Source organism: Natrix helvetica (assembly GCF_964273705.1).
Source record: "Natrix helvetica genome assembly, chromosome: 5".
Taxonomy (NCBI): domain Eukaryota; kingdom Metazoa; phylum Chordata; class Lepidosauria; order Squamata; family Natricidae; genus Natrix; species Natrix helvetica.
The window spans coordinates 42,393,354-42,420,183 of record NC_138551.1 but is presented as its reverse complement, the minus strand read 5'-3'; the positions used below and the strand labels follow the sequence as shown (position 1 = coordinate 42,420,183).

The window sequence follows — 26,830 nt, the reverse complement described above, 5'->3', positions numbered from 1 at the left end:
TGCACTCTGCAGACTTCCCAAAAATGGCCCGTTTTTTGCAAAAACTGGCTTGTTTTTTTTAAGGGCATGAATAGCCTTTAGGAGGCTTATAGAGTGCTCCGCGGGGGGGCAAAAATAAGCAAAAAATGACCAATTTTTGGTGAAAAGGGCCTGTTTTTGTCAAAAAAAGGGGGGGGGGCATGCATAGCTTTAGGAGCCTTGCAGAGTGCTCCTGAGGCCGGGGGGGGGGGAAACGAACAAAAATCAGCCTGTTATTTCCTCATTTCTGCCCTCCCCAGCCCCCAGGAACACTCTGCAAGGCTCCTAAAGGCTATGCACAGCCATTTTGGTGAAGGGGGCGGGGTTTCAGGAGGCAAAAAATCTGTCTTCAGTGTATAAGAAGCACCCAGATTTTCAACCTCTTTTTTGAGGGAAAAGGGTGCGTCTTATACTCCGAAAAATACAGTACTTTTATTCCAGCAATTATTTAAATACAGAAACAGACAACATATATATCTTTTATAAGATGCTGTTTCCAGATATCTGTGCCTTGTAATTCTGTCTTTGTAAATTCACATTAAAATATATAAAAGGTATTTTTACTGCTACATATAAAACACATGTAATCTAGCATTTCTCAAACCCAAAGGGCTCTCTTTAAATCCAACATCTGGCAGTAGACAGATTTTTAATATTGGTTGTAACCGTGATATAATTTTTTACATGCTGCAATTTGACACTGCTCCAGGAATTAATGTTTATATCCTATAACAAATTAAATCCTACAACATCACTGTTGCTTCCTTTCAGCCTCCCTCCCCAATTACAATTTAGAACTAAAATACAAAAAAATGTACAGTAACTCCTGTTAAAATACATCTTTTAATCATATAGAATTTTGTAGCAAGTCATAAAGACTTTCACAAGCAAAAATAATCCTATTTAAAAATGCACTCTAAACAGTCCACGTTCTATTTAAACAAAATGTGACTGAAAATATCAGAAATATGTTAGGCAAATATATCTTTATTTGTAGACATAAATAACAATATAAAAACGTGTGGGTTTCTACACCTTTGCACCTTGTTCAAGGACAATGTGGGCCATGGCGCTCATGGCAAGCAGAGTACTCAAGATTTATTTACCACTTTTATTCTGGATTTGGCAAAAACTTTATGAAATAAAAGCAAGAGAGCACAACTTCATTCCTAAGCTCAAACATAGTTTTGAGGCATGGCCCTGACGTTCCATTTTCAAGTCACCTAATGTACAAAAAGCTATTTCTAAGTCTATACTTGGAAGCAAATCGTGAAGCTACTAATACTGAACAGATTTTTGTGGGGTATACATAAATATTAGGGACCAATTCATACAATTTAAGAAAAACATTTTAATAGAACTTGGTCTTTAGTAACAAGTACAGGACAGAAGAGATGTACATTAAGCATTCAAAACAACAATTAAATGTGTTTTCTGTGTACATATCACTTTTTTTTTACAGACAATACTTTTGGGAAATGAAACTCATCAAGAAAAAGTATCAGGTCCAGCTTGTGATAGACTAAAAAAATTCTAAGTTACCTATTTCTGCTGTAAAAAGTATGGCATATAAAATACACTTAAACAAGAATATAACTGAGAACAGTTACATCTTGTTTGATAGAGAATCACAGGTACGCAGATGTAATTGTTCTTCTCTTGAACACTGAGCATTCTACAGGAGAAGCATCTTTCAAGAGCTGGTGGAATGACACCTCTTGAAGCACTAATAGAAGTTTTAAATCTATTAAAATGTAATATTCTCAGAAGGTAGCACGTTACATTTTAGTAGATTTACACACTTGGTACACTCTTTCCATGAAGATGCCATATAAGTTAACATTTGCTAAGAATTTCATAATCCAACCAAATGTGTATCAGAAAAGAGTAGGGAAGTATCCATCAGAGTTTAAATACTAAAATAACAACATCACATCGCAGAAGGAAGGCAGGAAGGCAGGTAGGTAGGTTGAGATTTTCTAATCTTGCATACCAATTATTCAGTCAATTTTTAGAAGCAAAACAACACATATCAAGTGATAGGATGGCCACACTGCTAGGCATTGCACAGAATATTGGAAATAGTTACCTATTTCTTTTTTTTTTTTTTTAGAAGCCACATTACTAGTATTACAATAGTAAATTCTACTCATTCCAGAGTGCTATAAAACTTTTTAGAGAATGAAAGAATAAAATAAATTGAATGGATCACAAGCATTTCAGATGAGAAGAGTATTGGAAGGAAAACAGAAGCAAAAGAATTTGAATCTAGGAATATCTAGACATGATCCTTTTCATTTTGAGAGGTTTGCGTAACAAGGATTCTCCTTTTTCAAAGAAGAAAATTGCCTACAACAATGAGAATGGGAAGCAGAAAAGAGGCTACACTTTGCTAGGCTGCATTTAAAGAATACTTCAGCAGAGCCTTTCTGGGAACAAGGAATAGAAAGTAAAAACTTCCCTGAGCAAGAGACTGAATGTCCTCATCATTGCTCCAAGTGTGCATCTTTTCCTAGTCAAGTTGCTATTTAAAACTCATGTTCTTTCTCTATTAAATTGCATGCCCCATTCCAGTACCTACTCTTCCCGGGGTCTCTTCTTTGCCACCTTATTCTCAGCCAATTTTTGCTAGCCATTTTTCCAAGTCATTAATATCAGCACTACCCTCCTCTCCCTTATTTCCTCTGGCACTACATTCAATAAATTCAACTTTCATGGGCAGCTGAGAGAAGTCGAACTCCTTTCCCTTCTTCCCAAGCTGAATGACAGATCCCGAGCTTGAACTATCCATAGTACTTGGGGCAGCAGAGAGGGTCACTCGTAAGGTATTACTGTAAAAAAAAAAAGGAGAACAAAATGGGTTTGTATAAAATCAACAAGTGGCATTGTGGGCAGGTTGCACAATCTTTAGAGAGAGATGTATGAAACTAGACAACATGGGTAGGATCACAACTTCTCCACAACCAAACTATTATCTGTTTTATTGTTTTTTTTCCTCTTTAAAGCATAACTTTTAGGATAAAGGTTTGTTCTCCAAGCTTGTGAATTGGTTTCTGAACATTTCATTACCAAACTAAGTAACATCTTCAGCGGAGTTAAAGATGTCATCTAGAATAGTACTGAAATGTTCAGAAACCAACCCATAAGCTTGGAGATCAAATCTTTACTCTCATCCTACACCCAAGCTACAGATATTCTCTGCCTATCTTTTACTTTAATTTATGTCTTGATTATTTTCATGTTTTGTTGGCTATCCTGTTTTTCAGAGTGTTTCTTTGTAAGTCACTCTGAGCTGCCCAAGAGAAAGCATGGCACCGAAATATATAAAACAGATGAATAATCCATCTTTGGGAAAAGGACCTAAATATTAGATCATAGATATTTATAGCCAAAGCACACAGAAATCTGGCAACAGTAAATCATACTTAAAGTTTCAATAATTGGTCAAGCATTTTAATTCGTCAATTGTACTTTAGGAAAAGGAGAACAAAGAGATATTTCCTTCTCAGCAACATCTTTGCAATTTGTTGTCAGTTCTGGTGATAACCAAAAATAAGATTATAATGATTCAGGGAATAGCTTTAAGGATTAACTTAAAGTTCAACAAAGGAAAGCACCTTTTTTGTGTTACATTTGCTCAGAAATTTAATTTGAAAACACAAAACAAATTATGGCATTACTTTAAATGTTCCTTATTTTAATGGATGGAAGAGATTCAGGTACAGTATATACGTGGGAAAAGGAAGTATCCATTGTTATTTTTCAATGTGAACTATATAGTATGCATAAAATTATAATTATCCATTCAGGTTATAAAAGAAATACATTTTTGTAAAATTGGATGTTGTAGGGGCTAAATGTAGGAACTTAAGTCACACCCTCTCAGGAAGGAGACAATGGCAAACCATTTCCAAAATCTTGTCGAGAAAACTGCAGGGACCAGTTCAGGAGGTCTCCAGCAGTCAACAAAAAATCAATGGCAAGGGAGAGAGGGAGGGGGGAAACTGAGATACTAAATCAAGAATAATTTGAATAATTTTTGAAAGCAACGTTTTAAATATATACTCCAGCTAATAGACTTGATTAAATTAATATGTATGTTGCTATTTAAAACTCTAGCTGATCTCAGGCGTCAGAACAGTTTGGAAATTCTACAGGCAAAATTTTCATTTGCTCAACGTTACTTTACGCTGTGCCTTCACAACAACATGAAAATAATTTCATCACTATTAGGCAGTAACCTTGCACATAAGGAAAGATGCATGAAGGTTGACCCCGATAAGGTGATTCTTTGAACTTACAGCTCTCTTTCCAGTTGCTGCTGTATGAGCTTAGAAGATTTTGCCATTGTAACATCTATGGAAGGAATAAGGGATAAACATATTAATACTGTGCTACAGATAACAATGGCTTGATACATTTGAAGGAACTTTCTGAAAGCTAGTGACACTGCTAGGCCTCTGAACTCTACGGGTGCATTCCAAAGAAATTGGAAGGTAGTTAGAGAAGGTTTAATCTGAATTGTCATCAGACAAGCTCATGAAGGCAAATCTTCTCAGATAATTACAAGAAATGGGGAAAGTCACACAACTACCGTGTTTCCCTGAAATTACGACATGTCCTGATAATAAGACCATGCCATATTTTTCCTGTGGGCAAAATATATGCCCTCTCCCAATAATAAGCCTTCTGGACACCCCCCCCCCTCCAGCCAGGCAGAGTGCCACTCACCAACCTAGCGATATCCCGAAGGCACAAAGCTGCAGGAGCCGGGGAGGAGGGGGGCAAAGGGGCTCACAATTACTTGACGCTTTTGGGATACCGCTAGGTTGGTGGCTGGCGCTGTGCCCAGCTGGAGCGGAGTGTTGCCTGGCAGCTGCTCTCATGAGCAGCTGCCCGGCAACACCCCTTTCCAGCCAGGCACAGCGCCACTCACTGACACAGTAATATCACAAAGGCGCTAAGCTGTATGGCATTCTGCCCAGCTGGAAAGAGAGGTTGCCCGAGCACTTGTTCTGCCTCCAGCTCGCGTGCCTCCCTGCCTCATCATGCCCAACTCTCCCTACAGGGCTGGGACAGGCTGCCCCGCTGCCACTGCCATGCTCCGAGCATAACCGGCTTCCAAACTCGGGAGATCCGCTGCCGAATCTTCCAGCGGCCGCTCTGGGACTACGCTCTATGGTTGTGGGCTGGCTGTTGGAAGCCAGTTATGCTTGGAGCATGGCGGCGGCGGCAACGGGGCGGCAGCAGCGGGGCGGCAATGGCGCCCTGGCACAGCCCTGCAGGGACAGTTGTAGGTAGAACAAGTGCTCGCACAACCTCTCTTTCCAGCTAGGCAAAGCGCCACGCGGCTTAGCGCCTTTAGGATATTACTGGGTTGGTGAGTGGCGCTCTGCCCGGCTGGAAAGGGGCGTTGCCGGGCGGCTGCTCATGAGCGTGGTCACCTCATGGCGGCTTTGTTGCACTGCTGCGACAGCGCAACAGAGCTGTTTGCCCCTGAGACTGTGCCCGGCTCTTTGGGTGCCCGCTTGCAAGAGAGCAGCCACCCGGCAACCCCAAACCAATAAGCGCCCCTGCCCCCCGATAATAAGGCTCAAGCAAAATTGGGGGGGAGGCAAATGAAAATAAGACCCTCTCTTATTTTCAGGGAAACACGGTATTTCTTCCAGACATAGTCATCACTCAGTTTCTAAAAAGGGGAGTTACTAAAACCTGAATTCACCACTGCAACGCAATGGCCTGGTAATAGGTTGGTGATATCCATCCAGATATGTAAATAATAGTTATATTTGTATCTGGCTAATTGGCTGAGTTCATAAACCACCATTAAAATAAACCATGATTTCCCATAACAGGATTCAAATTTCAGAAACAGATAAAAGTTGTTAGTTAGTTTACCAAATGTGCATTTATTCTATACCTTATAAAAGGCATGGCAAAATACTGATCACTATAAACATTTTAAATTATATGTCAGTGAAGTTCGGTTTATTTAAAAGATGAAAGGCTTTACCTTGCTTGTTGCAGGCTATTAAGAGGGGAGGTGCATTTTTCAGAATTGTGTTGTCAGTCAGGAGATGATATAGAAATTCTGCCACATCTTTCATCTCCCGTTGGAAAGCTACACTATCCACAACAAACACAACTGCCCTATACAAAAAAAAAATATGCAGTGCATAACTTCAATTGATATATCAGCAAAATAAACAACTCCCCTCCACAAGATGAAACTGCTTATAATCAGCACTTTTTCCCTCTTAAGTGTTGATACTGTCAAAATTGGTATGAATTATTTTGTTTTGAAACTCTTCTCCAATTAGCAGGACAGAAAAGTTTAGGAAAAGAGAGGGAGCGAGAGATAAACAAAATCCAATAAATGAGATGCACATATTTCATCACATCCTCCTATTTATTTGCAGCAATCCTAAAAGTCTATACACCAGTAATGTCCTGAAAATGCTAATAGAACCATTCTTTTGAAACTTACCTAGCTGCAGCCTTGAACCTATCCAGGAACTGAAGCCTCAAGCTCTCATGGCCAGGAAGGTCAATTAAAGTCACATTCCTATTCTATAGGAAAAGCAATAAATATTTATCATGGAGCAATTTACGGCAGTATTTTGCTTAGGCTTATACATTTTTATTGCATTCTACGATTATTTGAGTTTATTTCAAACAAATAACAATCCTTTCACATATGTATACATATATACCACAATATGTAACGTTTTCATCCTTACCTTGTCATTTTTTACTCTGTACAAGGCAGAACCATCAGTTATGGAAGTCTGAGTATTTCGGAAATTTCCTGTTAAGAGCTACGGAAATCAAAAGAAAGCAGGTAAAATTAAATATTCTCAGTAAAATGACCAATCTAATGCTTTCAAAGACTTCAAAAGCAAGAAGAAATTAAAAGTGTTTGAGTTTAATCTTCTGATAACATGAAAAAAATCACAACAAAATATTAGTCTAAAAGATACAGTCTAAAAGAAATTATGAAAGAAACTTGCATACCCTAACAAACAGAAGAGTTTTTCCTGAGTCACACAGACCAGCCAGAAGCACTGCTGTCCGACTGCTCTTTCTTGCTTGGAAAACTTTCCAAAGTACTGAAAAAGACAAGCAATAACTAAGCTAAATGCATAAATAACATTGCTATCCATGAAAATATTTTGATTCATGCAATGTTTAAAATCAAAGCTACTTCACATTATATACAGAGAGTACACCATAAATTATAATTTTTAAGTCATATGCAAGTTTTTCCAAACCTGTAACTTTTTTCCTGTGTTATAAACAGTTGAGCCGACAGAATAAGCAGGCAATTCACAATATTTATTTCCTGTAAAATTTACTTTTTACCACTTTCTGTACAGCCAAATCAGAAATACATGCACACCAAACAAGGAAATGTATTTGTTTAGAAACAAGCATTAGTCGTTTATTTATCTTTTATTAATATGAGCCCTAATGAAGTTTACAAAAATCTATTCTGAACAATGTTTATCATTCAAACCAAGATAAGAACATTTTAAGAGAAGCACTGCAGAAATATAATACTGTTTAAGTTTATGCGTTCTTTTAAATATTCAAAGTTTCTGTATAAGTATGATCTGAAATGTGATCTGTTCTCCATACTAGTTATAAAACTATATAAAGTGAACCCAATTAAACAATTAATAAAAACATTACACTCATTCGAGAAAAATGACCCAAAGCTAAAAAATGACCCATGTACGTGGCAAAAATATGTAAACTTCTAGAATTATTAATTCATTTGCAGGGAAAATTAAAGCCAGGTGTTTAAGGTGCAAGTATGGAGATCCTGCTTTATTTTAAAAATTGAATTATGGGTATTTACTATCAGTGTCTGACCTTCTCAACATAGGTTTGTGAAAATGTGTCATGGCTTGAATAAAAGACTTTCCCAGGTCCTCCAAAAACAGTTGTTGCTGCTCACTGGTCTTCAAAACATTACGAAACTATACCCACCAGTAGTTCACTGTCAGGCAGAAAGTATACAAATGGAAGCAATTCAACACCCTTGTTACCCTCCCCAGGAATGGTCAACCAAACAGGATCACACCAAAAGCAATACATGAAATACTCTAGGAGGTCTCAAAGAACTTCAGGATAACATCTAAAGAACTAAAGGCCTTTCTTGCATTGGTGAATGTCAATGTTTATGAGAATATTGAACAGCAATGATATGTATGACAGGGTTAAAAGGAGACCTACTCTCAAAAAAGAACACTACTACCCATCCACAATTTGCAAAAGATCAGATGGGTCATCCAGAAAGATGTTAAAAGAATGTTCTATGAATGGATGAGACCAAAATAGTACTTTCTGACTTGACTGAAAAGCATTATGTTCAGGAAAATGCAAACACTGCATAAGAACCTTATTCTGTGAAACAGAGTAGTGGCAATATCACAGGTTGGACCTACTTTGCTGCCCATAGACCAGGACAGATTGCCATCATTGATGAAGGTATGAATTCTGAATTGTAAGAACATATTCTAGTGCAAAATGTCATGATATCTGTTTTTGAATTGAAGTTAAAGAGAAAATAGCTGTGCAGGTTTAGTGTTAAGGTTAGGAATGCAGGAAGACAATGACCCAAAAGTCAAATTACCAAAGAATGGTTAAAGCAAAGAAAATTAAATATACTGGAATGTCCAAGTCGAAGTCCTGATCTTCAACCTGTATAGAAATATTGTGGAAGTGGGGAGTTCATGCAACGAGGTCCACCAACATCCCTTTGAAGCTGTTCTGTAAGAAGGAATGAGCTAAAATTCCTCCAAATCAACATGCAAAACTGATTGACATTTAGTTGTGGTTGTTGATGCCTAAAGGTGGTATATCAGTTAACGTCCACATACGAGATGTGACATACTTATGTCACACAAAGATATGTAGCCCTGGATCATTTTCAAATATACAGATATGTTTTTGACTCATTGAACTGGATTTATCTAGTTTTTAATGGAGAACAGATCACATTTTATATCATATCTACAGATGTAGAAATAGAGAACATTCAAAAGGTTTACAAACTTTTAAGTACCATTGTGGTAGGATAGCAGTTCATTCAAAATAACATTAAACTCAATGATAACATACACTACTTTGTCAGAATTACAAATTACAATTTTCTGGTCAGAAATCAGAAGCCCTTTCTCAATTAAATTTGCCTACAAGCTTCCTTTCTCCTGCACTTTCATCAAATACTATAAATCCCTCACAACAAAGTCCAAAGCAATTTTCACCAGCTTGTGGGTTGCCAGATGTGTTGTATCAGAATACTTATTTTCCAAGTCACTTTATTTTGACAGTGGAAAATTGGAGTCAATTGCCAGAATGGGGTGGGGTGGATCAGAATAGGTTGACAAGGAACATTGCTTTTGCAAAACTCCCCCAAATCCATTAATAGCAGTCTTCAATGAAAAGAAGTAGTTCAAATGTAATACATTTGTGAGTAATCTACTACTCCTTCCAGACATTCCCCAAACATGGCATGATGTTTCTGTACAACCTAGGGCACTGGTTCCCAACGTGGAGGCCCATGCCCCACAGGGAGGCAATTTGATTTTTAATGGGGGCAATTTGAGCCTTGTTTAAACCAAGTTAATGGCCTTTCAGGCTTCCTCTACATGAGTAGAGTTCACTCTTTGAGTAAAGTAAGAATTATAGGGGGGGGAGGCGTCAGGATTTTAGAGACGCTTAGGTGGGGCATGGCCATAAAAAGGTTGGGAACCATTGATCTAGGGCATATTTCTCACACATCTATCTAGTTTCTCCTCTCTACGACAAGACCCACTGATGAACTTCACAAAAGCCCCACCGCCACCTGCCTTCAAATAACCATGCCGTATACGGCAGTCTTGCAATTGTGATTTAAAGGGACACAGAGCGACGAAAGGCTCCGGGGTCACTAGGACAGCCCGGCTCTCCTTCCATTCCCCGCTTTCTGCGCCGCTCGAAAACAACTGCCGAGCAGGGCCAAGGCGCGCTGAAACTTACCCAGAACTAAGACGATGAACACGGCCACCGCCACCGAGACCAGGAGCTGGACCTGCGCCACGTCCTGGTCCGGCAGGGGCGCATCTTGGGGAGGGGGAAATTCGTCGCGCTGAGGCGCCACTTTCACACCGTTCATGCTGAGCCGCTCACCAGGCGTGACAGCTTCATACGTCTAATATAGCGACGTGTCCAGCTATGGAATCGTCATCTTCCGGTTTCTACAGCAGGTGGCTGGTTACTGGAGGATCATGCTCCAAGAGATTTATGGGAAATGTAGTTCACTCATCTTTAAGGGAGAGAGAGAGAGGGAGGGGGAGAGGGGGGGAGGGGAGAGAGAGGGAGAGAGGGAGAGAGAGAGAGAGAGAGAGTAATGGTAGCATGTGTATTCAAACCTGAATTGAGTAATAATTTTATTTAAATAATCAAAGTGCTCTGAAGTGGTGACTTTGGGGTTCTTCAGAGCTGTTTTATCAGTCTGATGTTTGTTTGTTTTAAATGTTTGGTGAGAAGTGAGGGGAAAAACATGACAATGTCCCTTTCGGGAGAGGGGGCGGTATATAAACGCTAATAAATAAATAAATAATAAATAAATAAATCTCTAAAATGTATTGACTACAATGTTTTTCCAATATGTCATACACTATGTAATATGCAATTAAAGATAGAGCACTAATCCTACAATTTTTTCCTTTATTTTATTTTTTTATAAGCAACTAGATCAGTGGTTCTCAACCTGTGGGTCGGGACCCCTTTGGGGGTCGAACGACCCTTTCACAGGGGTCACCTAAGACCATTGGAAAACACACATTTTCAAAAAAAATACGGTAAACATAAAATAATTTTATGGTTGGTGTCACCACAACATGAGGAACTGTATTAAAGGGTCGCGGCATTAGGAAGGTTGAGACCCACTGAACTAGATGAAGAAATCTGAGGCAACCCCAAGGCTTACTCAGGGTTTTATGACATCTAAACTCCTAATAAAATATTTCCCATTTCTGGATTTTCTTGGATGAAAGCTGTTCCTGTTTAACATGCAAACAAATTTAGATTCTAATTTGAGCTTGATTCCCAAGGAAGTGGTTAGGGTTCTCGGTGCTGTCAGCTTATCCACCTGTTTATGGGATCAGGGCTCATCCTGGATTGTAAAAGTGCCAGGGAGGCAATCTGTGATTGGGGCCAGGCAATAGTGTTGACCTCACTGAAAAAGAGGGTGATACCATTGATACCTTAAAATCAAACGTCCGTTTTTTGAGCATCTACAACACAGGTGTCAAACTCGATTGTGATATCATGTGATGCATTGCAGTGTTTTTGGCCTTTGCAGAGCTGAGGTGGATGTGGCCTGGGCATGATACATTCGGCCCACTGGCCGCCAGTTTGATACCCCTGATACAAGCTATTTCTTCCTCAGAGCACGTTAAGCTCTGCTCTGTGACCTTAGTTATTTGATTATTATCTTGGGCTGACTTTCACTGATGCTTGAAATTGACAAGACCTAAATTATCTACATACTGAAGGCTTTTGCCTTCTAACTGCCTTGCAGAACAGGTCAGGCAAGCAGTCAGAACTAGCAATGTGTACCTTTTTATTCATTTGTAATCCATTTTTCTCTAATGAAAGTAAGCACAAATACATAATGTGTCCTCGCCCCCCGCCCCCAATTTTCCCTCCTTTCCAATTATTCTTACTTTTGCCTATTCAAATATCTGGTAATATTAGTGCACCCCCTCCTCAAAAAGCTGTCCTTGAATCCAAGTTTTCAACCACCAACAACCAGTTTCCAATCATCCCTTTTGGGGAAAGTTTGTTGAGCCTATAGTCAGTCTGCAGCTGATGAGAACCCAGGTTTTAGGTTTTAGCCTGTGATTTAGTACTGAGAAAGCCTTGGTCACATTTACCATTGACCTATGGTGGAGCTAAGGTGGTAATGGCACATCCATCCTTGTGCTCCTTGATTGCAGAGCGATTTTCAATACCATTAACCACAGTATCCTTCTGAGCTTCTGGGTGAGGTCATCTGCCAGTTTGGGATTAAATTTAATTAATATGTTAATGATACTCAATTATATTTTTCATTCAAGGTTGGTATGCAGTTGGATTGAGGTCATTCTGAACTTGCAGTTCCTGCTTGAAGAACAGGTATTCAGCTATGGCCAGGAAGGTCTTTGCACAACTCCATTTAGTACCCCCATTACATGTTTTCCTAAATCGAACAGAACTTTAGACAATAATGCATGCCCTACTTACTTTGCAGCTTGACTACTGCAATATGCTCTACATAGAGCTTATCTTGAAGATTATACAGAAATTTCAACTGATCCAGAATGCTGTGGCATGAACAGTGATTGGCCTGCCCTGCTATGTCCCTGTAACAAGTCTACTTTTTGTGGTGCACTGGTGCCATTTGAAGTCCTTGTTACTTATAAAACTCTACTTGGCATCCTGCCAAGTTACTTGACTAGTCTCTCACAGCACCTTTCCTGAAATTCAATTGTGAAGGACTGGCTCACTTCAGGTTCATTGTTTAAAAAATGTGATCTATTGGAACCCTAAAAGTATACCTTCTCTGCAGAAGTGCCTGCCCTCTGGAATTAGATTTCCTCCAATATCTGGATGGCCCCTACTCTGGGGTTGTTTTGAAGAGTCATGAAGATAGTAATAAGTGGCTTGGCTGCAATCCCAAAACATCTGGAGCATCACTTGAACACCATTGACATTGATAAAATCACCATCAGTCAATTGCAAAAGGCAGTTATACCTGGAATAGCTTACATCTTGCAATGGTACTTTCAGCACTGTCAAACAGCTATCTTTACCAGGTTCTTGGGAATCACTTGATAAGTGGATAAAAATACCAAATCCAATCCAAACATCTCACTGACTATATAATGAACCATTACAATTAATAATCATGAGCAATTATTATGATTGGTTGCATAATCAGCAAGTTGATTAGTCTAGCTTTGGCATTATTAGCCACCTACTGACTCCTTTCGAAGGACTTAAGATAAGCCATTGTTGTTTAATAGTATTAAACGTATTGGTACATAGCAAAAGCTGTTCCAAATAAAGTTGCCTTACTATTATTTGTTGTTATTATTTGTGTCTAAGAAATTGTTTTCAGCCTTGGTAGACAATGACACAAAATGCTAATATATGAAGACAAGCTACTAAAATAAACAATCAAAATAAACAGAAATTAAACTGTAGGTGTTAATTCTATTTATTTTTTGCACTAGTGACTCTATAGAGTTACAAAGCCATAATGGAAAGTTTAACAGGTGGTATTAAAGAAGAATAAAGTAAGTACGGTAGACTTTTGTCAACTTTGGGCAAGTAAGTATGAAGCATCCATTTTATTTCACTGCAAGAACTTGATATTCACCAGTCATGACCATGGAAGGTGCAGACCTTAAGGAGTTCTGTCACAAGAAAACAGAAAAAGAGTAAGAATTAAGAGAGGGAGAACAAAATAAATTGTTCTACAATGGCACAAAGTGGCCCACAAACTGTTTAATCTTTAGGAAATCTTTTGCCGTTCTGAGTATTCCAGTCCCAGTTTGAATCCCTGCCATCCCAAGAGCATGTCAGGTTGGGAAGGCCAAAGTATGGCATGTCTTAAAAGACAACTTGTGCGAAATAAGGGGTGTTTGTGAGAGCATAAGAATATTTATCTAACCAGTTGATAGCTATGTGTTTAATTCCACATTCCTCTATAAATTGTTGGGAGCATGGAAAGAAAAGAGCTATATTCTACAGATAATGAGACTGAAAAAGACCTTCCAAAGGTGCATATTCTACTCTGCACCATTAAAATATCATCATTGTAACTGTTTTAAAGTATTCCTTAGTAGTGTTAAGTTCTATTATTTTTTTAAAGAAAGAACAACCTTATCCCAATTGGCTTCTCCTTTATCTCTGAAGAACTTAGCAGAAGAGTTAAAAAATGAACAAAAGAAAGAACATTTATGACACCTTTACACCAAGTGTAATATACCACAATGAAGAAAACAACATGCCCAGAGCTCTGATCTATTTTTCTACAGAACCATTTGCCATACATTTAAAATATCTTTTCAATATAGTCTATTACAACTAATATTTAATTTTCTCTTTGTCACGTTATCTCATACTTTGAATGTGCTTTATATCAAGAAATTCTAGTACAGTGGAGGTGTTATATGCCTTTTAAAAAAAAATACCTTTAAAAATAGAGAAAACATATTCAAATGATAGTGAAGATATTTATTTGTTGGCTTTTCAGCTTGCCTTTATTACAGTACTTTATAATTCACTTAAGGCAGTGAGCATATGTAATATTCCTCACTTCTATTTTCCCCACAACAACCCTGTGAAGTGAGTTGGGCTAAGAAAGAGCAACTGACCCAAAGTCACCCAGCTATATCATGCCTAAGGCAGAACTAGAATTCACAAATCCCACTATAACGTCTTGACTTAATCAATTTGCAAAATGAATTGTCAATAAACTTACAGACGCTCTGGACCTATATAGTAACAACATTTGGTGTATTTGGTGCCATGCAAAAAGAACTGGGGAAGCATTTGGACAGAATAGGATGGACAAATTATCAAGTCAGCAACTGCTAAAAGTTGCACTCCTTGGAAATATAGTATATTATAATATATTTTACAAGCCTAGATGGTTATGGAAGATCAGATAGTCAGAAGTTCCAAATCTAGTCTGAGCTGCCTGATAGACTGCATGTAAATTATAATTAATGTTACTTTGTGTTATTTGTTTGCATTTTTAGATTTTACGTTAAATTACAATAACATGTGTGTGCACGCGCGCGTGTGCCTTGAAGTTATTCTTGACTCCTGGCAACTGCCTGGACTAGTTCCTACAATTTTCTTGGCAAGATTTTCAGACATGGCTTGCCATTACCTTCTTCCTGGGGTTGAGAGAGAACTGGTCCAAAATCACCCAGATGGCTTCATGCCTAAGGTGTAACTAAAACTCATGGTTTCCTGGTTTTTAGCCTGCTGCCTTAACCTCTAGACTGAACGAGTAGTATAAAACTATATTGTTTATGACGGGAAACATAAACGTTGCCAAAACAAGGTACAGTGTTAGTTACTGTGGGTAACGGTGGAGACGGCCTTGACAGAAATATGGTTGGAATGTGCCTTTGTTTTGACTGACATACCGCCTCACTGCAGCTGCAAAGTTCGTTTTCCCATCACCCCTGCCTATGGCAACTCGAGAGCAGGCCAGGGATGCTTTGTGAGTTGACACTAGCAATGTCTGGAGATGGCCACCTGCATTTTATTTTACATTCTGTCAGAGTTACATTTATAACCAGCTTGAAATAAAATTTCTACTACTGAAATGGATGAATGCCATTCATCTTAATCTAAGATTGTTACCTGAAGGTGAACATTTAGCGAGTCCTTCAAGAGACTGCAGATAGTTCTGCCCAAGATATTGCTCAAAGGTAACTTCATTTGGAACAGCTAAGCATTCTGTGCCATCTTTGAACAAGCTATCTTTGGCTTCAGATTGGAACAATGAGAAGACATCTTTCTTAGTTCCATGGCTTCCAAATAGTTCCTGTAAAAATCAACAAAAGCAGGATTTTAGTAGTTATCATAATATTTAATACATACAGTAGTTTCCGGTAAATGCATAACATTTCTTGTATTTGGTACTATTTTTTTCTTTTTATTTGTGTCTGTCATTTCTGAAGGATGTTATTATTGGAATATTATACTAATAGATGCTTCTCGCAGCCAACTCATCACAGCCAACTCACTACAGGGCCAACTCACCATGAGACAAGAGTTATACTGATATCAAAAAATGGTGGACTAGAATAATTAAGTTAAGAATGCAAAAGGAGGGACAAAATGAAAATTGAAATCATTTTTTAAATTTTTTTAAAATAACTAAGTTGAATTGTTGAATTGTCCCATGGCAAGTTATCCCGCAACGACTTGGCCATGGCGAATTGGCTACGGTGAGTTGGCCTGTTCTGTCTATCAGAGCTGATGCACATCTCCAATGTGTATATATGTTATATGCTGTAACTTTACTATTAAACATAACAGGCTCAATTCAGAGCTTACCTGTTGCTCAAGTACCACCTTTTTAACCACTTCTGCTCGTTCAGGACTTGTCACCACTCCATGATTACAAACTTGGGCCAAACCACATCTTTTATACTCATCATAACGACAACGTTCACCATTTTGGTTCAGAAGAACAAAATCGGCAGGAGTTAAACCACTTGCCCAAGCAGGTCTGTTCTCTCCTATTTAAAAAAATGATTAAAATTATTAACAAGAATAAGGACTCCCTGAATCACTGTGCATATGCTTGCCTTATTAGCCCTTATTAGTCCATGGAAAGGGGAGATAGGACTTTGCCTATAGGAGCTGCTCCCCGTGCCATTTCATATCCCACTGGCAATACAGTCTATATGACAATGTAGTAGTTTTAAAGTTCTTTGGAGTGGTGTGTATACATAACATTTTGTCAGCATGTTCATATTTATTTATTATTTATTTATCATATGGCATATCATACATGGAAATAACAATACACACACACACACACACACACACATATATGCAGGCAAGAACTCTAGTATGCAGGCAAATGGATGGGTAGGTGCTACAGAGTGCTGGCAGAGTGGTGGATGCATGCTGCAGAATGCAGATGGGGCAATGGCAAGTGCTATGGACATGCCCTATGGAGTCTGAGCAGGGTGGAAGATGTTACAAAGTTCTGGTGGGTTAGCAGGCACCATGGAATGCAGGTGGGTGGTATGGGCAGATGCACACTACAAAGAGCAGGTGGGAAAACACATATTATGGAATAGAGATCCCCATGGTTCTGGGGAACACCAGGAGTTCCTTAGAAGAAAAGAATGGCAGAGTGAGAGCAACTGCAGGAGTGACTAGTGACTTCTTGCAAGCTTCTGCATTGACTTCTCTTTGTGGGAAGCCAGCAGGGAAAGTCACAAATAGTGATCAGGTGCCTATGAGCACTTTTAACTGTTATATGCGTGAGCAGTTTGCCAAGCACCTGAGTTATGACAACATGACTGTGAGGACTTTGAGGCTAATATTTGAACCTCCCTCATCACCAAACAGTTGCTGAACATGTGGTTACTAAGCAAAGGCTACCTGTACTATTTTCTTTTCCATGAACTTATAAAAATTAATCTGATCCTTCAAACTGAAAATCTGAGGGGAGACAAAGTAGTTGAGGCATGTAGCAATGCAAGGTCTTTCTTTTTTCTGTGCCGCTCTGAGGTTTCCAAAAACACAGACGCTTGGATTTTCTGCCTGAATGTCCCAGAATTACTTGGCCAACCTTAGTATTCTGCATCTTGACTTGAATAGGTGCATTCAACTTTGTCTGGTACAACTCCAGCACAAAATGAGTTTTCCAGTACTTCTTATTCTACTGGATGATGCTTTCTAATGCAACGTGATTTTGGATCACAGTTAATTTATCTTATAAACATTATCATTATATTACAACTATTATTATTATTTTTGTTATATACTTTATTCATTAAACATGAAACTCAGTCAACTGGACATTTAAAAATGTGTCACAAATACCATTGACTGGTGCTAATGGTTGATACGGGTTGCTGCCAGCGTCTTAGGTATCAACCAAATATCTTCTTAAAATATATGTTGTTGTTATTATTACCATTCTTTTGATTATGCCTGATAATCTTCATCAGTGTACTATTCCTCAACTATCATAAATAAGATGATCAACAGTTATATATTTATTTGTATGATTCCATACCTTCTGTGGCCTCAGTGATGGTGGTATGTTTAACAAAAGCTACCTGTCCTGCTTCAGTCAAGCATCTGGAAAATACAAACAAAGAAAAGAGTAAGTAGCATATTTCACTCCTTGCCTTGCATAGGTTTGTCATCTGAAAAATTATTCAAAAATAATTAAAAACAAATAGTCCTGCTCTGCTTAATTTGGGATTAAGAAGAATTATAAATAGATGTGAATTGAAAAGGTTCTGCCCTCTTTATTATAGTACATTAATTTGATTGGAATTACTTTTTACATGTTAATATAAAACATAAAATCTTTTAACAGCTACATATGAAGACAGAATAATATGCTTATATTGTGGAATAGTGATCATTATACCACTAGGTGGGGTAGTAACTGCATCTAAAGAGGACTTCCAATCTAGTTCAGTATCAAGGCTTTGGTGTATGTGTGTGTGTTTGTGTGTGTGTGAGTGTGTGTGTGTGTGTGTGTGTGTGTGTGTGTGTGAGAGAGAGAGAGAGAGAGAGAGAGAGAGAGAGAGAGAGAGAGATGATCCTGTGCAGAGCCTCCACTGACTGATCACAATCAAATTTAAAGGAAGATTCCAGTAAACAGAAACTTGCTTCGAAAGTACACTGCAAAATCTTTTATCTTCCCAGGATTCTCAGCCCTAGGCATTATTTAAAATAATATACCATTTCAGACCAATTATTGTTTTAGCAGTTTGATTTCCCCATAATAATACAATAAAATAAAATAAGGAATATTTTTTAAATTGGGTGGTAGAGTGAAAAATCAAGGCAATGTTCAGTATTGTTTAAAATTGATGCCCTATAAGATTTCCCATGGAAAGATGGAGGAAATGCTTTGGTGATTCTGAAACCTCTAGATAAGCTTTTCTTAGATCACCTCACAGTCAAATGTTACATTTTCTTCCCCTCCAGTATGTGGACTTGTCTGAGCCATCTGAAGCTATTTGTTCTGACAGTTTACTCATTTGCATTTACTATCGTGGTTGCTTAGATAGATGATACGTGGGGATTTTTAATTCCCACAAATATATAAGAGAATCACAGAATAACAGAGTTGGAAGCAACCTTAGAGGTCTTCCCCTGCTCAGACAGTAAATCCTATCTCATTTCAGACCAATGCTTGTCCAATATCTTCTTAAAAACTTCCAGTATTGGAGCGTTCACAACTTCTGGAGGCAAGTTGTTCCCCTGATTAATTGTTCTAACTGTCAGGGACTTTCTCCTTAATTCTAGGTTGGTTGATTAGTTTCTTTCCTTGATTAGTTTCCATTCATTGCTTCTTGTCCTGCCTTCAGGTGATTTGGAGAATAGGTTGACCCCCCTCTTCTTTGTGGCAACCCTTTAGATACTGGAACACTGCTATCATGTCACCTCTAGTCCTTGGAAATACCCAATTCCAGAAACTGTTCTTTATATGTTTTAGCCTCCAGTCCCCTAATCATCTTTGTTGCTCTTCTCTGCACTATTTCTAGAGCCTAAGAAGACATACAACACATGAATTTTATTATAGGCTAACATCTACAGGAAGGAAACCTGAACTGGAGGTGGAAAATGAGGAATGATCAACAAGTGTCTTCTCATTTATCTATCATGTTCCAAGGAACAGCAACCTACCGAAGAGCACCTAAATATCCATAGTATATTTCATTGCTGTTAGGTTTACATTTGTATTTCTGAGACAGGCCACCTTCACCACCGCTGCCTTTGCACAGTCTGCACAATGAAGACTCAAGTGGGGCACCTGGCGCACAGCTTTCATGGAAGAATTTATCTAGCATGGGATCAGAGAAGAAACATTTTAATACTTTGGTTTATATTCTTATAAAATAACGTACTCCAATTGGTTGTCTATCTGATGTGTTGGATTTCAGTTTGCATAGTCCCCAGAAAGCATGATAAGTGCATCAGATTGGGGGGATCTAAATCTAACCATCCTGTAGTTATAATAAAGCTAAATATTGACAGCTAGATCTACAAAACCTGGACCCAAATCCAAAAATATTATTATTGGGAAGCATGGCCAGCTTAAAAATGTCAACTTTAGAATTCTGTCTTTTCAAAATATGTAACTGACTATCACATTATAAATTAAGGAAATACCAACAGCAGAGTTTCTCAAGATGAACTGATATGAACACACAGAATTTGTTCTCAGTCATATTAGATTAAACGGAAAAAACTGTGCTGGTACTTGATACAAATCATTTTCAAAGAATGATCAGCTCCAATAAAGAGGATCAGTTGCAGAGGTGATAAGATAAATAAAAATTGAAAAATTGAGTTATTAATAGCTTTCATAATGTTCATTCGCTTTCTGGTATTCCATTTATTCCATAAATTTCAATGGAATAATCTAACGTTGCAAAATTCCTTTGCATTTCTGTATTATCTTAGCAGAATGCTATTTTAAGGACTGACATATACATATCTTAAGAAGCATTTTAACTAGAGGCAGGGCGTGCACAATGTCTCATTTAAAAACAGTGTGAGTTTTTAATAAAGGTTCACTAAATCTATAGTGCAAAATGTCCTGTTTTGAGTACTTTGGGGAGAGTCTGAAGCTCAAAAGTAAGACTTTTCTCCGAAAATGTGCTTGAGACATTTTAGATCAAACAATTTGATGCCCCTAATGTTTATGCTGCTTTATTTTAAAAAAAAAGACTGAAGAAGAAAAAAGTAGTGATAGTCTCTGAAACATAACAACTATAAATAGTTTCCATTTATAGCCAATCACTTTTTTCTTTCTTCTTTTTCCATGCAAAATACTTATGGGGAGGGGGGACGACGACATAATTAATGCATAATCCTTTGGAAACCCTTTGGAACTACAGAAGCTGTTGTCCTAGAAGCACCTGTTTCTTTACAGCAGTGTTTCTGAATTTTAGCAGCTTTATGATGTGTGGACTTCCATTCCAGAATTCCTCAGGCAGCACGGTTCAGAAACACTGTTTTATAAGATGGCTGAGGTAATAGTATAAAAAGCATAAGCAACCAAAGCCACTCACCAAAGTTACAACTAAGATTATATTGATCGTTAAGGAGGCCCATGGGAATATTCCAGCCAGCAGTTCTACCAACACCAGTATGACAGGAGGCCTTTCCTTTCAGATTCGTCCAGTTGATGTCAGTGTCACGACTCTTAGCAACAGCTACAGCAATGTAACCTTTAGCTGGAAAATAAGAAGTAGACTCAGCATTTCTCCACTGACAATTCAACAGAAGGGAGGCATGGTCCAGTGACTCCTTCACATTTTGCAAACATTTAAAGAGAAAAGAGTTCACTTGCATATATGAATCCTAAGTATAGGATTCATTTAGTCACCATTCAAAGTTACAATGGCACTGAAAAAAGTGGGATATGGCCGTATTTCATACTTATGATCGTTGCGGCATCTCCATTGTCACAAGATCAAAATTTAGATGCTTGGAAACTGACTCATGTTTATGACAGTTGCAGTGTCCTTAGAACACGTGATCCCCTTTTGCGACCTTCTGACAAGCAAAGTCAATGGGGAAGCCAGATTCATTTAACAACCATTTTACTAATTTAACAACTGCAGTGATTCACTTAACAACTGCAGCAGGAAAGGTCATAAAATGGGGCAAAAATCACTTAACAACTGTCTCAGCAACAGAAGTTTTGGGCTCAGGTGTGGTCATAAGATGAGGACTATCTGTATTTTGTGCAAAAAGAGGAATTTTCTTCAACGGATTAGGAAGATAGGTACAGAATGATTTGACCAAGTTTTAACCAATTTCGTTGTATTTAAGTACAATGACAATAAAGATTATACTTATATACTTATATAAATTGACAAAAGTTTAGATGCTTGCAGATCTCTTAAGTGGTAATATGTTCACCATAATTACCTACCTGTTACACCTTTTGTAGGATCGACACAGGCAGCAGACTCTTCACCTGGAAGAAATAAAAATAAAAATAGGATATAGAGATCTCACTTCAAGCTCAAGCACGTTCAATTTTCATCTACCTTTGGACTACAGGGAAGATGTCTTGTACACATAGACCTAAAAACAGATAATGTCAAGCATAGTGGCAAAATAAAGGACACCATTATGGAGTGCAAGATAACTGAACTCAAGACATAATATGTATGATCCAGGACTGATGACACTGGTGAACACAAAGATGGACTCAATTTCTATCCACCCTCTTACAATTTTGCAATGGGCCATGCATATCGCTCTTCGGGAATGAGATAAAAGTATTAGACCACTTGGTGAGCATGATAATGAAAAGGAGGAAAAATCTTGCTTCAGCTATGATCCAAGTAGAGTAGTGAGGAATGAGGTGACTTAAAACAGATTTTTCTCCCTTCAGATCAGTTGCCAGAACACTTATGTTTTTCTTAATCTAAAGCACAGGGCTAGAAGTCATTTTCATTTACATAATTGTGGATATACTTTTGATGACAGTGAGATTATTTCTGAAGACTATCTGCTAGGAGACTCTGTTATGCAGTTGTATGACCGCTAGGAGACAATCTACTGCAGGGGTGTCAAACTCAAGGCTTGGGGACAGGATCTAGCCCATGGAGTGCTTAGATCTGGCCTGTGGGGGCACCCTGGAAACAGCAAAGGACTGATCTCCAGTGCCTCTGCAAGCAAAAATGGAGCTTGGGAGGGCTCAGTTTTCATTGGCAGAGGATTGCATAAAGCTGTCGCAGCCGAAAACAGCGCTTGGGAGCCTGTTTTCGCTGGTAGAGTGCTTGGGCCATCACAGGCACCCCCGACATGTGTGATGTTGAGCTGGCCATGCCCACCCTGGCCACGTCCACCCCAGCCCTCCGAGGTCAAACACAATCCTGATGCGGCCCTCAATGAAATCAAATTTGACACCCTGATCTACTGGAATAAATGAGCCAGAGTCCTATATAGCAGGTCACTTCTTATGTACTTACAACAGCTACTGATCTACGGAGTTCATACTTACGAGGGATTTCTGTCAATACTGGGACAAGGCCACATTTTCCTGCAGTGTAGATATGCCCCCCATCCAAGGTCATGGCATCAGCTTCTCTTTTCTGCAAAGACCAATGTATTTTCTATCAGCAAACACATTTCCTAATATGTGTCTTTACATGGTTAAAATGAATCATTCAAGCTCAGCAAGGATCCCCAGGTTTACATTGGGGTATGGGGAATTCCACCAATATTTTGAATAACCAATTTTGTCTGAGCACACTCTATGGAACAGAGAGGTGATTGACCACAGACGGAACAAAACTGAAAATCACGGGCAGGGAAACAAGTATCTTATCAGAAGGTGTATCTGACAGTGCAGTATTAAGCAAGTGTGCACTCAGCTCTGCCTATTGCAATTTCTATATTTTTAAAACTAGGAGAATAAAAAAATGAATCCTCATCTTCTTGTTTCCTGCTGTTGGGGTTTCGGGTTTGTAGAACTATAGCAGTCCCCTTACATTTTTCTCCAAAAGAGTAGAGAGAGATTATGACAGAAGACTCAAGGTAAATCCAACATTTTCAGGATCTAGTCCATAGAACTCAAGCTACAGAAATTCCTAAATTTCCAAACACAACATAGTGGAAGAAATAATACCAATAATATTGACCTAACTGAATAACAATAAAGGGATGTACTGTCTCATGCTATGAAAGGATATCTTATGTTCACTTTGGGATTTAAATATCTTAGGGACCAACTGATATCACTGAAGAAATAAAATACAAAGAGGACAGGTTACAATTCCAGTAAAAATAAAATAAGGGGAGAAAAATAATGGAGAGATGCTCCAAATGGAGGAAATAAAAGTCAAAGAGACCACTGAGTATGTTCCCTGGGGTAAAATGGCACTGGTATTTAGGGTAAAGACATCACAATAAGTGCAGAGGTAAATCATGAACAGAAGTATCAGCTGTCCTCACACTGGTACTCTTTAACGATTTCAATCATTCCCAGTTTAGAAAAATAGGGATGGGAAGCCCCACACTACGCACTCAGTGCATTGTTGCAGTGGCCACTTGCCCAATATGAAAGACTCATAACATGGGATTCCTTGGATGTATCCAATTAACATGTACCAGCAAAATCACAAACTTCTTGTTTATTTTACTAGTGTCTTTTTTATGGATGGCACCTAGTATCCTGATTTTTTAAAATATTTTTTCAACTAAAGTGCCTGGACTCGGTCACTATTTTCAAGTGAAAAAGTATGTGGAAACTTTAAACACTTACTATGATCTTGATAAGGCAATCTTCTGTAGTTTCTGCAACAGCACATTCAACAGCACCATTGCTCTGTGCACTCCATATATCACATTTTTTCTGCTCAGCCTTGCCCACTGCACACCACACAATTCTTTTGGTGGTATCAGGATTTGGATCAGATCTCTCTAAAGGACAAGAAATACCTCGGTTAACCAAGTAGTCAGATCCCTCAGAATATTGCAAACTGCTGAAATTGCTGGTAAACAGAGACCACCGATGTCCACCGTAAGCTTCAGTGTACCATCTTTATATTCTAGACTCAAAGAAGGTGGAATGGAGCAAGTTGCTGCAGCCAATTCACCACATCAACTCGCCACAGACGGACGGACTGCATTGAGAGGGAAACTTTTTGCCAGGGCTGCCGGCACTCCTAATAAAGGAATCTTTAACTTCAGAGGGTTTGTCGTGTTTGGGGAGGTGGGTCAGAACATCTACACTGGCTTTTGCTCCCACATCCTATTGCTTATGGTTTGCTATTATTACCCTTTTCATTACTTCAGTGCTCAGCTAGCCAAACAGAGTAAAACATGAGTCTTAGTCACAAACAAGTTGGAACTAATCCTGTTATAACATGGGTGTAGCCAAAGCATAAAAGTTTCTACTTTGACAAAAGTTTGACCTTTTTTCCCATCACAGAGATTTTAGAAGCAGTCAACAGACTGAACTGCAATTAAGCTTCTATTGCTGGTAGCAAGTAAACCAATTATTATTTTTAACAGTTTTCTAATGCCTCATTTTCAATGCTTGCTATTCATCACTGTGACTTCATAATGCATAACAGGTCCTGCCCTGTTTACCTCTTTTGAGATTCTGAATTGCAGCACAGTACTTAGGACCTAGGTAAAGTTCAGCATCTGCTCGTTCAGGCACTTGAATGAGACCAACTGCGCTATCCTTAAACAGGAGATCTTTGCCAGAGTCTTGAGAAGATTTAAAAAGTTGGCATCTTGGTTGCTTTTGCTTCATCTGTTCCTAAAATAAGAGAAAAATGAATGAAAGAAGAATGAGATGAGATGGGATATGAAAATTAGTGGAATATTTATTTTATTTATCCAATTTGTACAGCTGCCCATCTCACTTTTACATGATTTGCAATAAAACGAAAACACAGAATACATAATATAAAAACAAAATTAAAAACCCATAGCAGTTGGGCATGATCCAACTTCATCCATAAAACCGGGAGATGGGCTTTAATTCACACTCAGGGCCCCAGGCTCAAGCACAAAGCCAAGTTTTCAAGACCTCAAAAAAGATCAACAGGTCAATCTAATCTCAGAGGTGATGATGCTCCAAAGGACAGGTGCCAGGCAACACTTCCTATCTGATAGCACTCGAAGCGTGCTCTTTCTGCCAAATCATATAGGACTGACAGAGACAATTGGGGAAAGATGATCCTGCATATAGCTCAGTCCAAAGTCACAAAGGGTTTTAAATTGATAACCAGCACTTTGATTTTCACCCAAAAATGTATCAGATGCCAATGCAGTTTATGGAGCACTGGTGTTACATGTGCCAAGTAACTGGTACCACTAATTGTATTCATCGCCATATTTTGCACCAGTTAAAGCTTTCAAATACTCTTCAAGGTCAGCCCCACATAAAGTGCATTACAATAGTCCATTACTGGGGATCACAAGGGCATGAGTGACTGTGAGCAAGGCCTCCCCCACCCTTTGAGAGAACAGAGAGAAATTAGGAAGAACAAAGAATCTTGAATAATGAAACTGCATGAAAAATTCAGGAGCTATGTTGCAGATAGGAAGTTTGGGAGAAGACTACTGCAGTATAAACAAACTCAGAATTAAATTCAGAACGTTTTTTTTTTCTAAACTAGAGCCTGAAATTTGAAACAGGAAAGATAATAGTAGCAATTTTGGCTTTGTCTTAACCAAAATATTCTGTGAGCCACCTACTCCTCTTTCCTTGCATATACTGTAGTTCTGTTCCAATTGTCTTCATTCAAATGGTTTATAGAATAAAGGAAAGACCTTTTTAAACCAGGAAACACTATCAGGAGTAAAAAATATCAATAGTTTTTTTTTTCCTCCATTTTATTTTCCAATTTTTCTTTTCTTGGTAGCTTTAATGTTTCAATTATTTACTACCTTCAATTTATCTGAACAATCTTCCACACAATACTATTATTGTTCAAATATGACTGTCTTATTCATGAAATGTTATGGGAGAGAGGAGTTCAGATGATGAAAACTTTCACCTGTAACTCTTCCATATTTTCTCACAATGTAGTTCATTTACAAAAAGCAAACGGAATCCATGCACTGTGCTTTAACTGAAACCTGTAAAACATTCAGACTTCTTTGGGTAAATCTGCTTGGGAATTTGAGCATAATTTTGACTTGGCAGCAGTTTATTGCCTTTCCCTTTAAAAGGTAGTGGCAAAATTGTTATTTTTAGCCTTTAGTATGACGAACGAAAATTTAAACTCATTGTCTATTTGGCTGATTTCTTTGCGTGTAGCCACGTAAAATATGAGGTCCTTCATGAAACTATCACAATGAACTCATTACTATTTTTACTAATGGGTCAGGCAAAATTTCAATTATATGAAAACTATGAACCATTGCCCAAGTGGCACAGTGCTGTCAGCCAAAAGAACTTATGTTCTCTATCTGTCTCACAAGACCAGGTCAGGAGCAATGTAAATGAATATTTCTTTGTTCTTTTTAAAATGAACTTTGTAGTATACAAATCAATTAAAACAGC

The 26,830-nt window shown here is 38.3% G+C and overlaps 2 protein-coding genes across 2 annotated transcripts in view; both read right to left on the bottom strand.

Annotated features, from left to right (window-relative positions):
- Positions 1 to 985: 985 nt before the first annotated feature.
- On the bottom strand, positions 986 to 10,255 carry SRPRB (SRP receptor subunit beta). Its single transcript, XM_081954271.1, has 7 exons — positions 10,045 to 10,255; positions 7,033 to 7,127; positions 6,759 to 6,836; positions 6,506 to 6,588; positions 6,032 to 6,168; positions 4,320 to 4,374; positions 986 to 2,849 (listed from the first exon to the last, which is right to left on the bottom strand). The coding sequence occupies exons 1-7, from the start codon at positions 10,178 to 10,180 to the stop codon at positions 2,633 to 2,635; spliced, it is 801 nt and encodes a 266-aa protein (XP_081810397.1). The 5' UTR covers positions 10,181 to 10,255; the 3' UTR covers positions 986 to 2,632.
- Positions 10,256 to 13,252: 2,997 nt separating this feature from the next.
- TF (transferrin) overlaps positions 13,253 to 26,830 on the bottom strand; it is a 28,037-nt gene continuing 14,459 nt past the window's right edge. Inside the window, exons 8-17 of the mRNA XM_081954261.1 lie at positions 24,901 to 25,075; positions 24,071 to 24,228; positions 22,808 to 22,898; positions 21,728 to 21,772; positions 20,859 to 21,023; positions 19,468 to 19,624; positions 17,837 to 17,901; positions 16,135 to 16,319; positions 15,436 to 15,619; positions 13,253 to 13,469 (exon numbers count right to left, since the gene is read on the bottom strand). Coding sequence (XP_081810387.1) covers positions 13,429 to 13,469; positions 15,436 to 15,619; positions 16,135 to 16,319; positions 17,837 to 17,901; positions 19,468 to 19,624; positions 20,859 to 21,023; positions 21,728 to 21,772; positions 22,808 to 22,898; positions 24,071 to 24,228; positions 24,901 to 25,075 — 1,266 coding nt within the window. The 3' untranslated portion in view covers positions 13,253 to 13,428. The remainder of the gene's footprint in view (positions 13,470 to 15,435; positions 15,620 to 16,134; positions 16,320 to 17,836; positions 17,902 to 19,467; positions 19,625 to 20,858; positions 21,024 to 21,727; positions 21,773 to 22,807; positions 22,899 to 24,070; positions 24,229 to 24,900; positions 25,076 to 26,830) is intronic.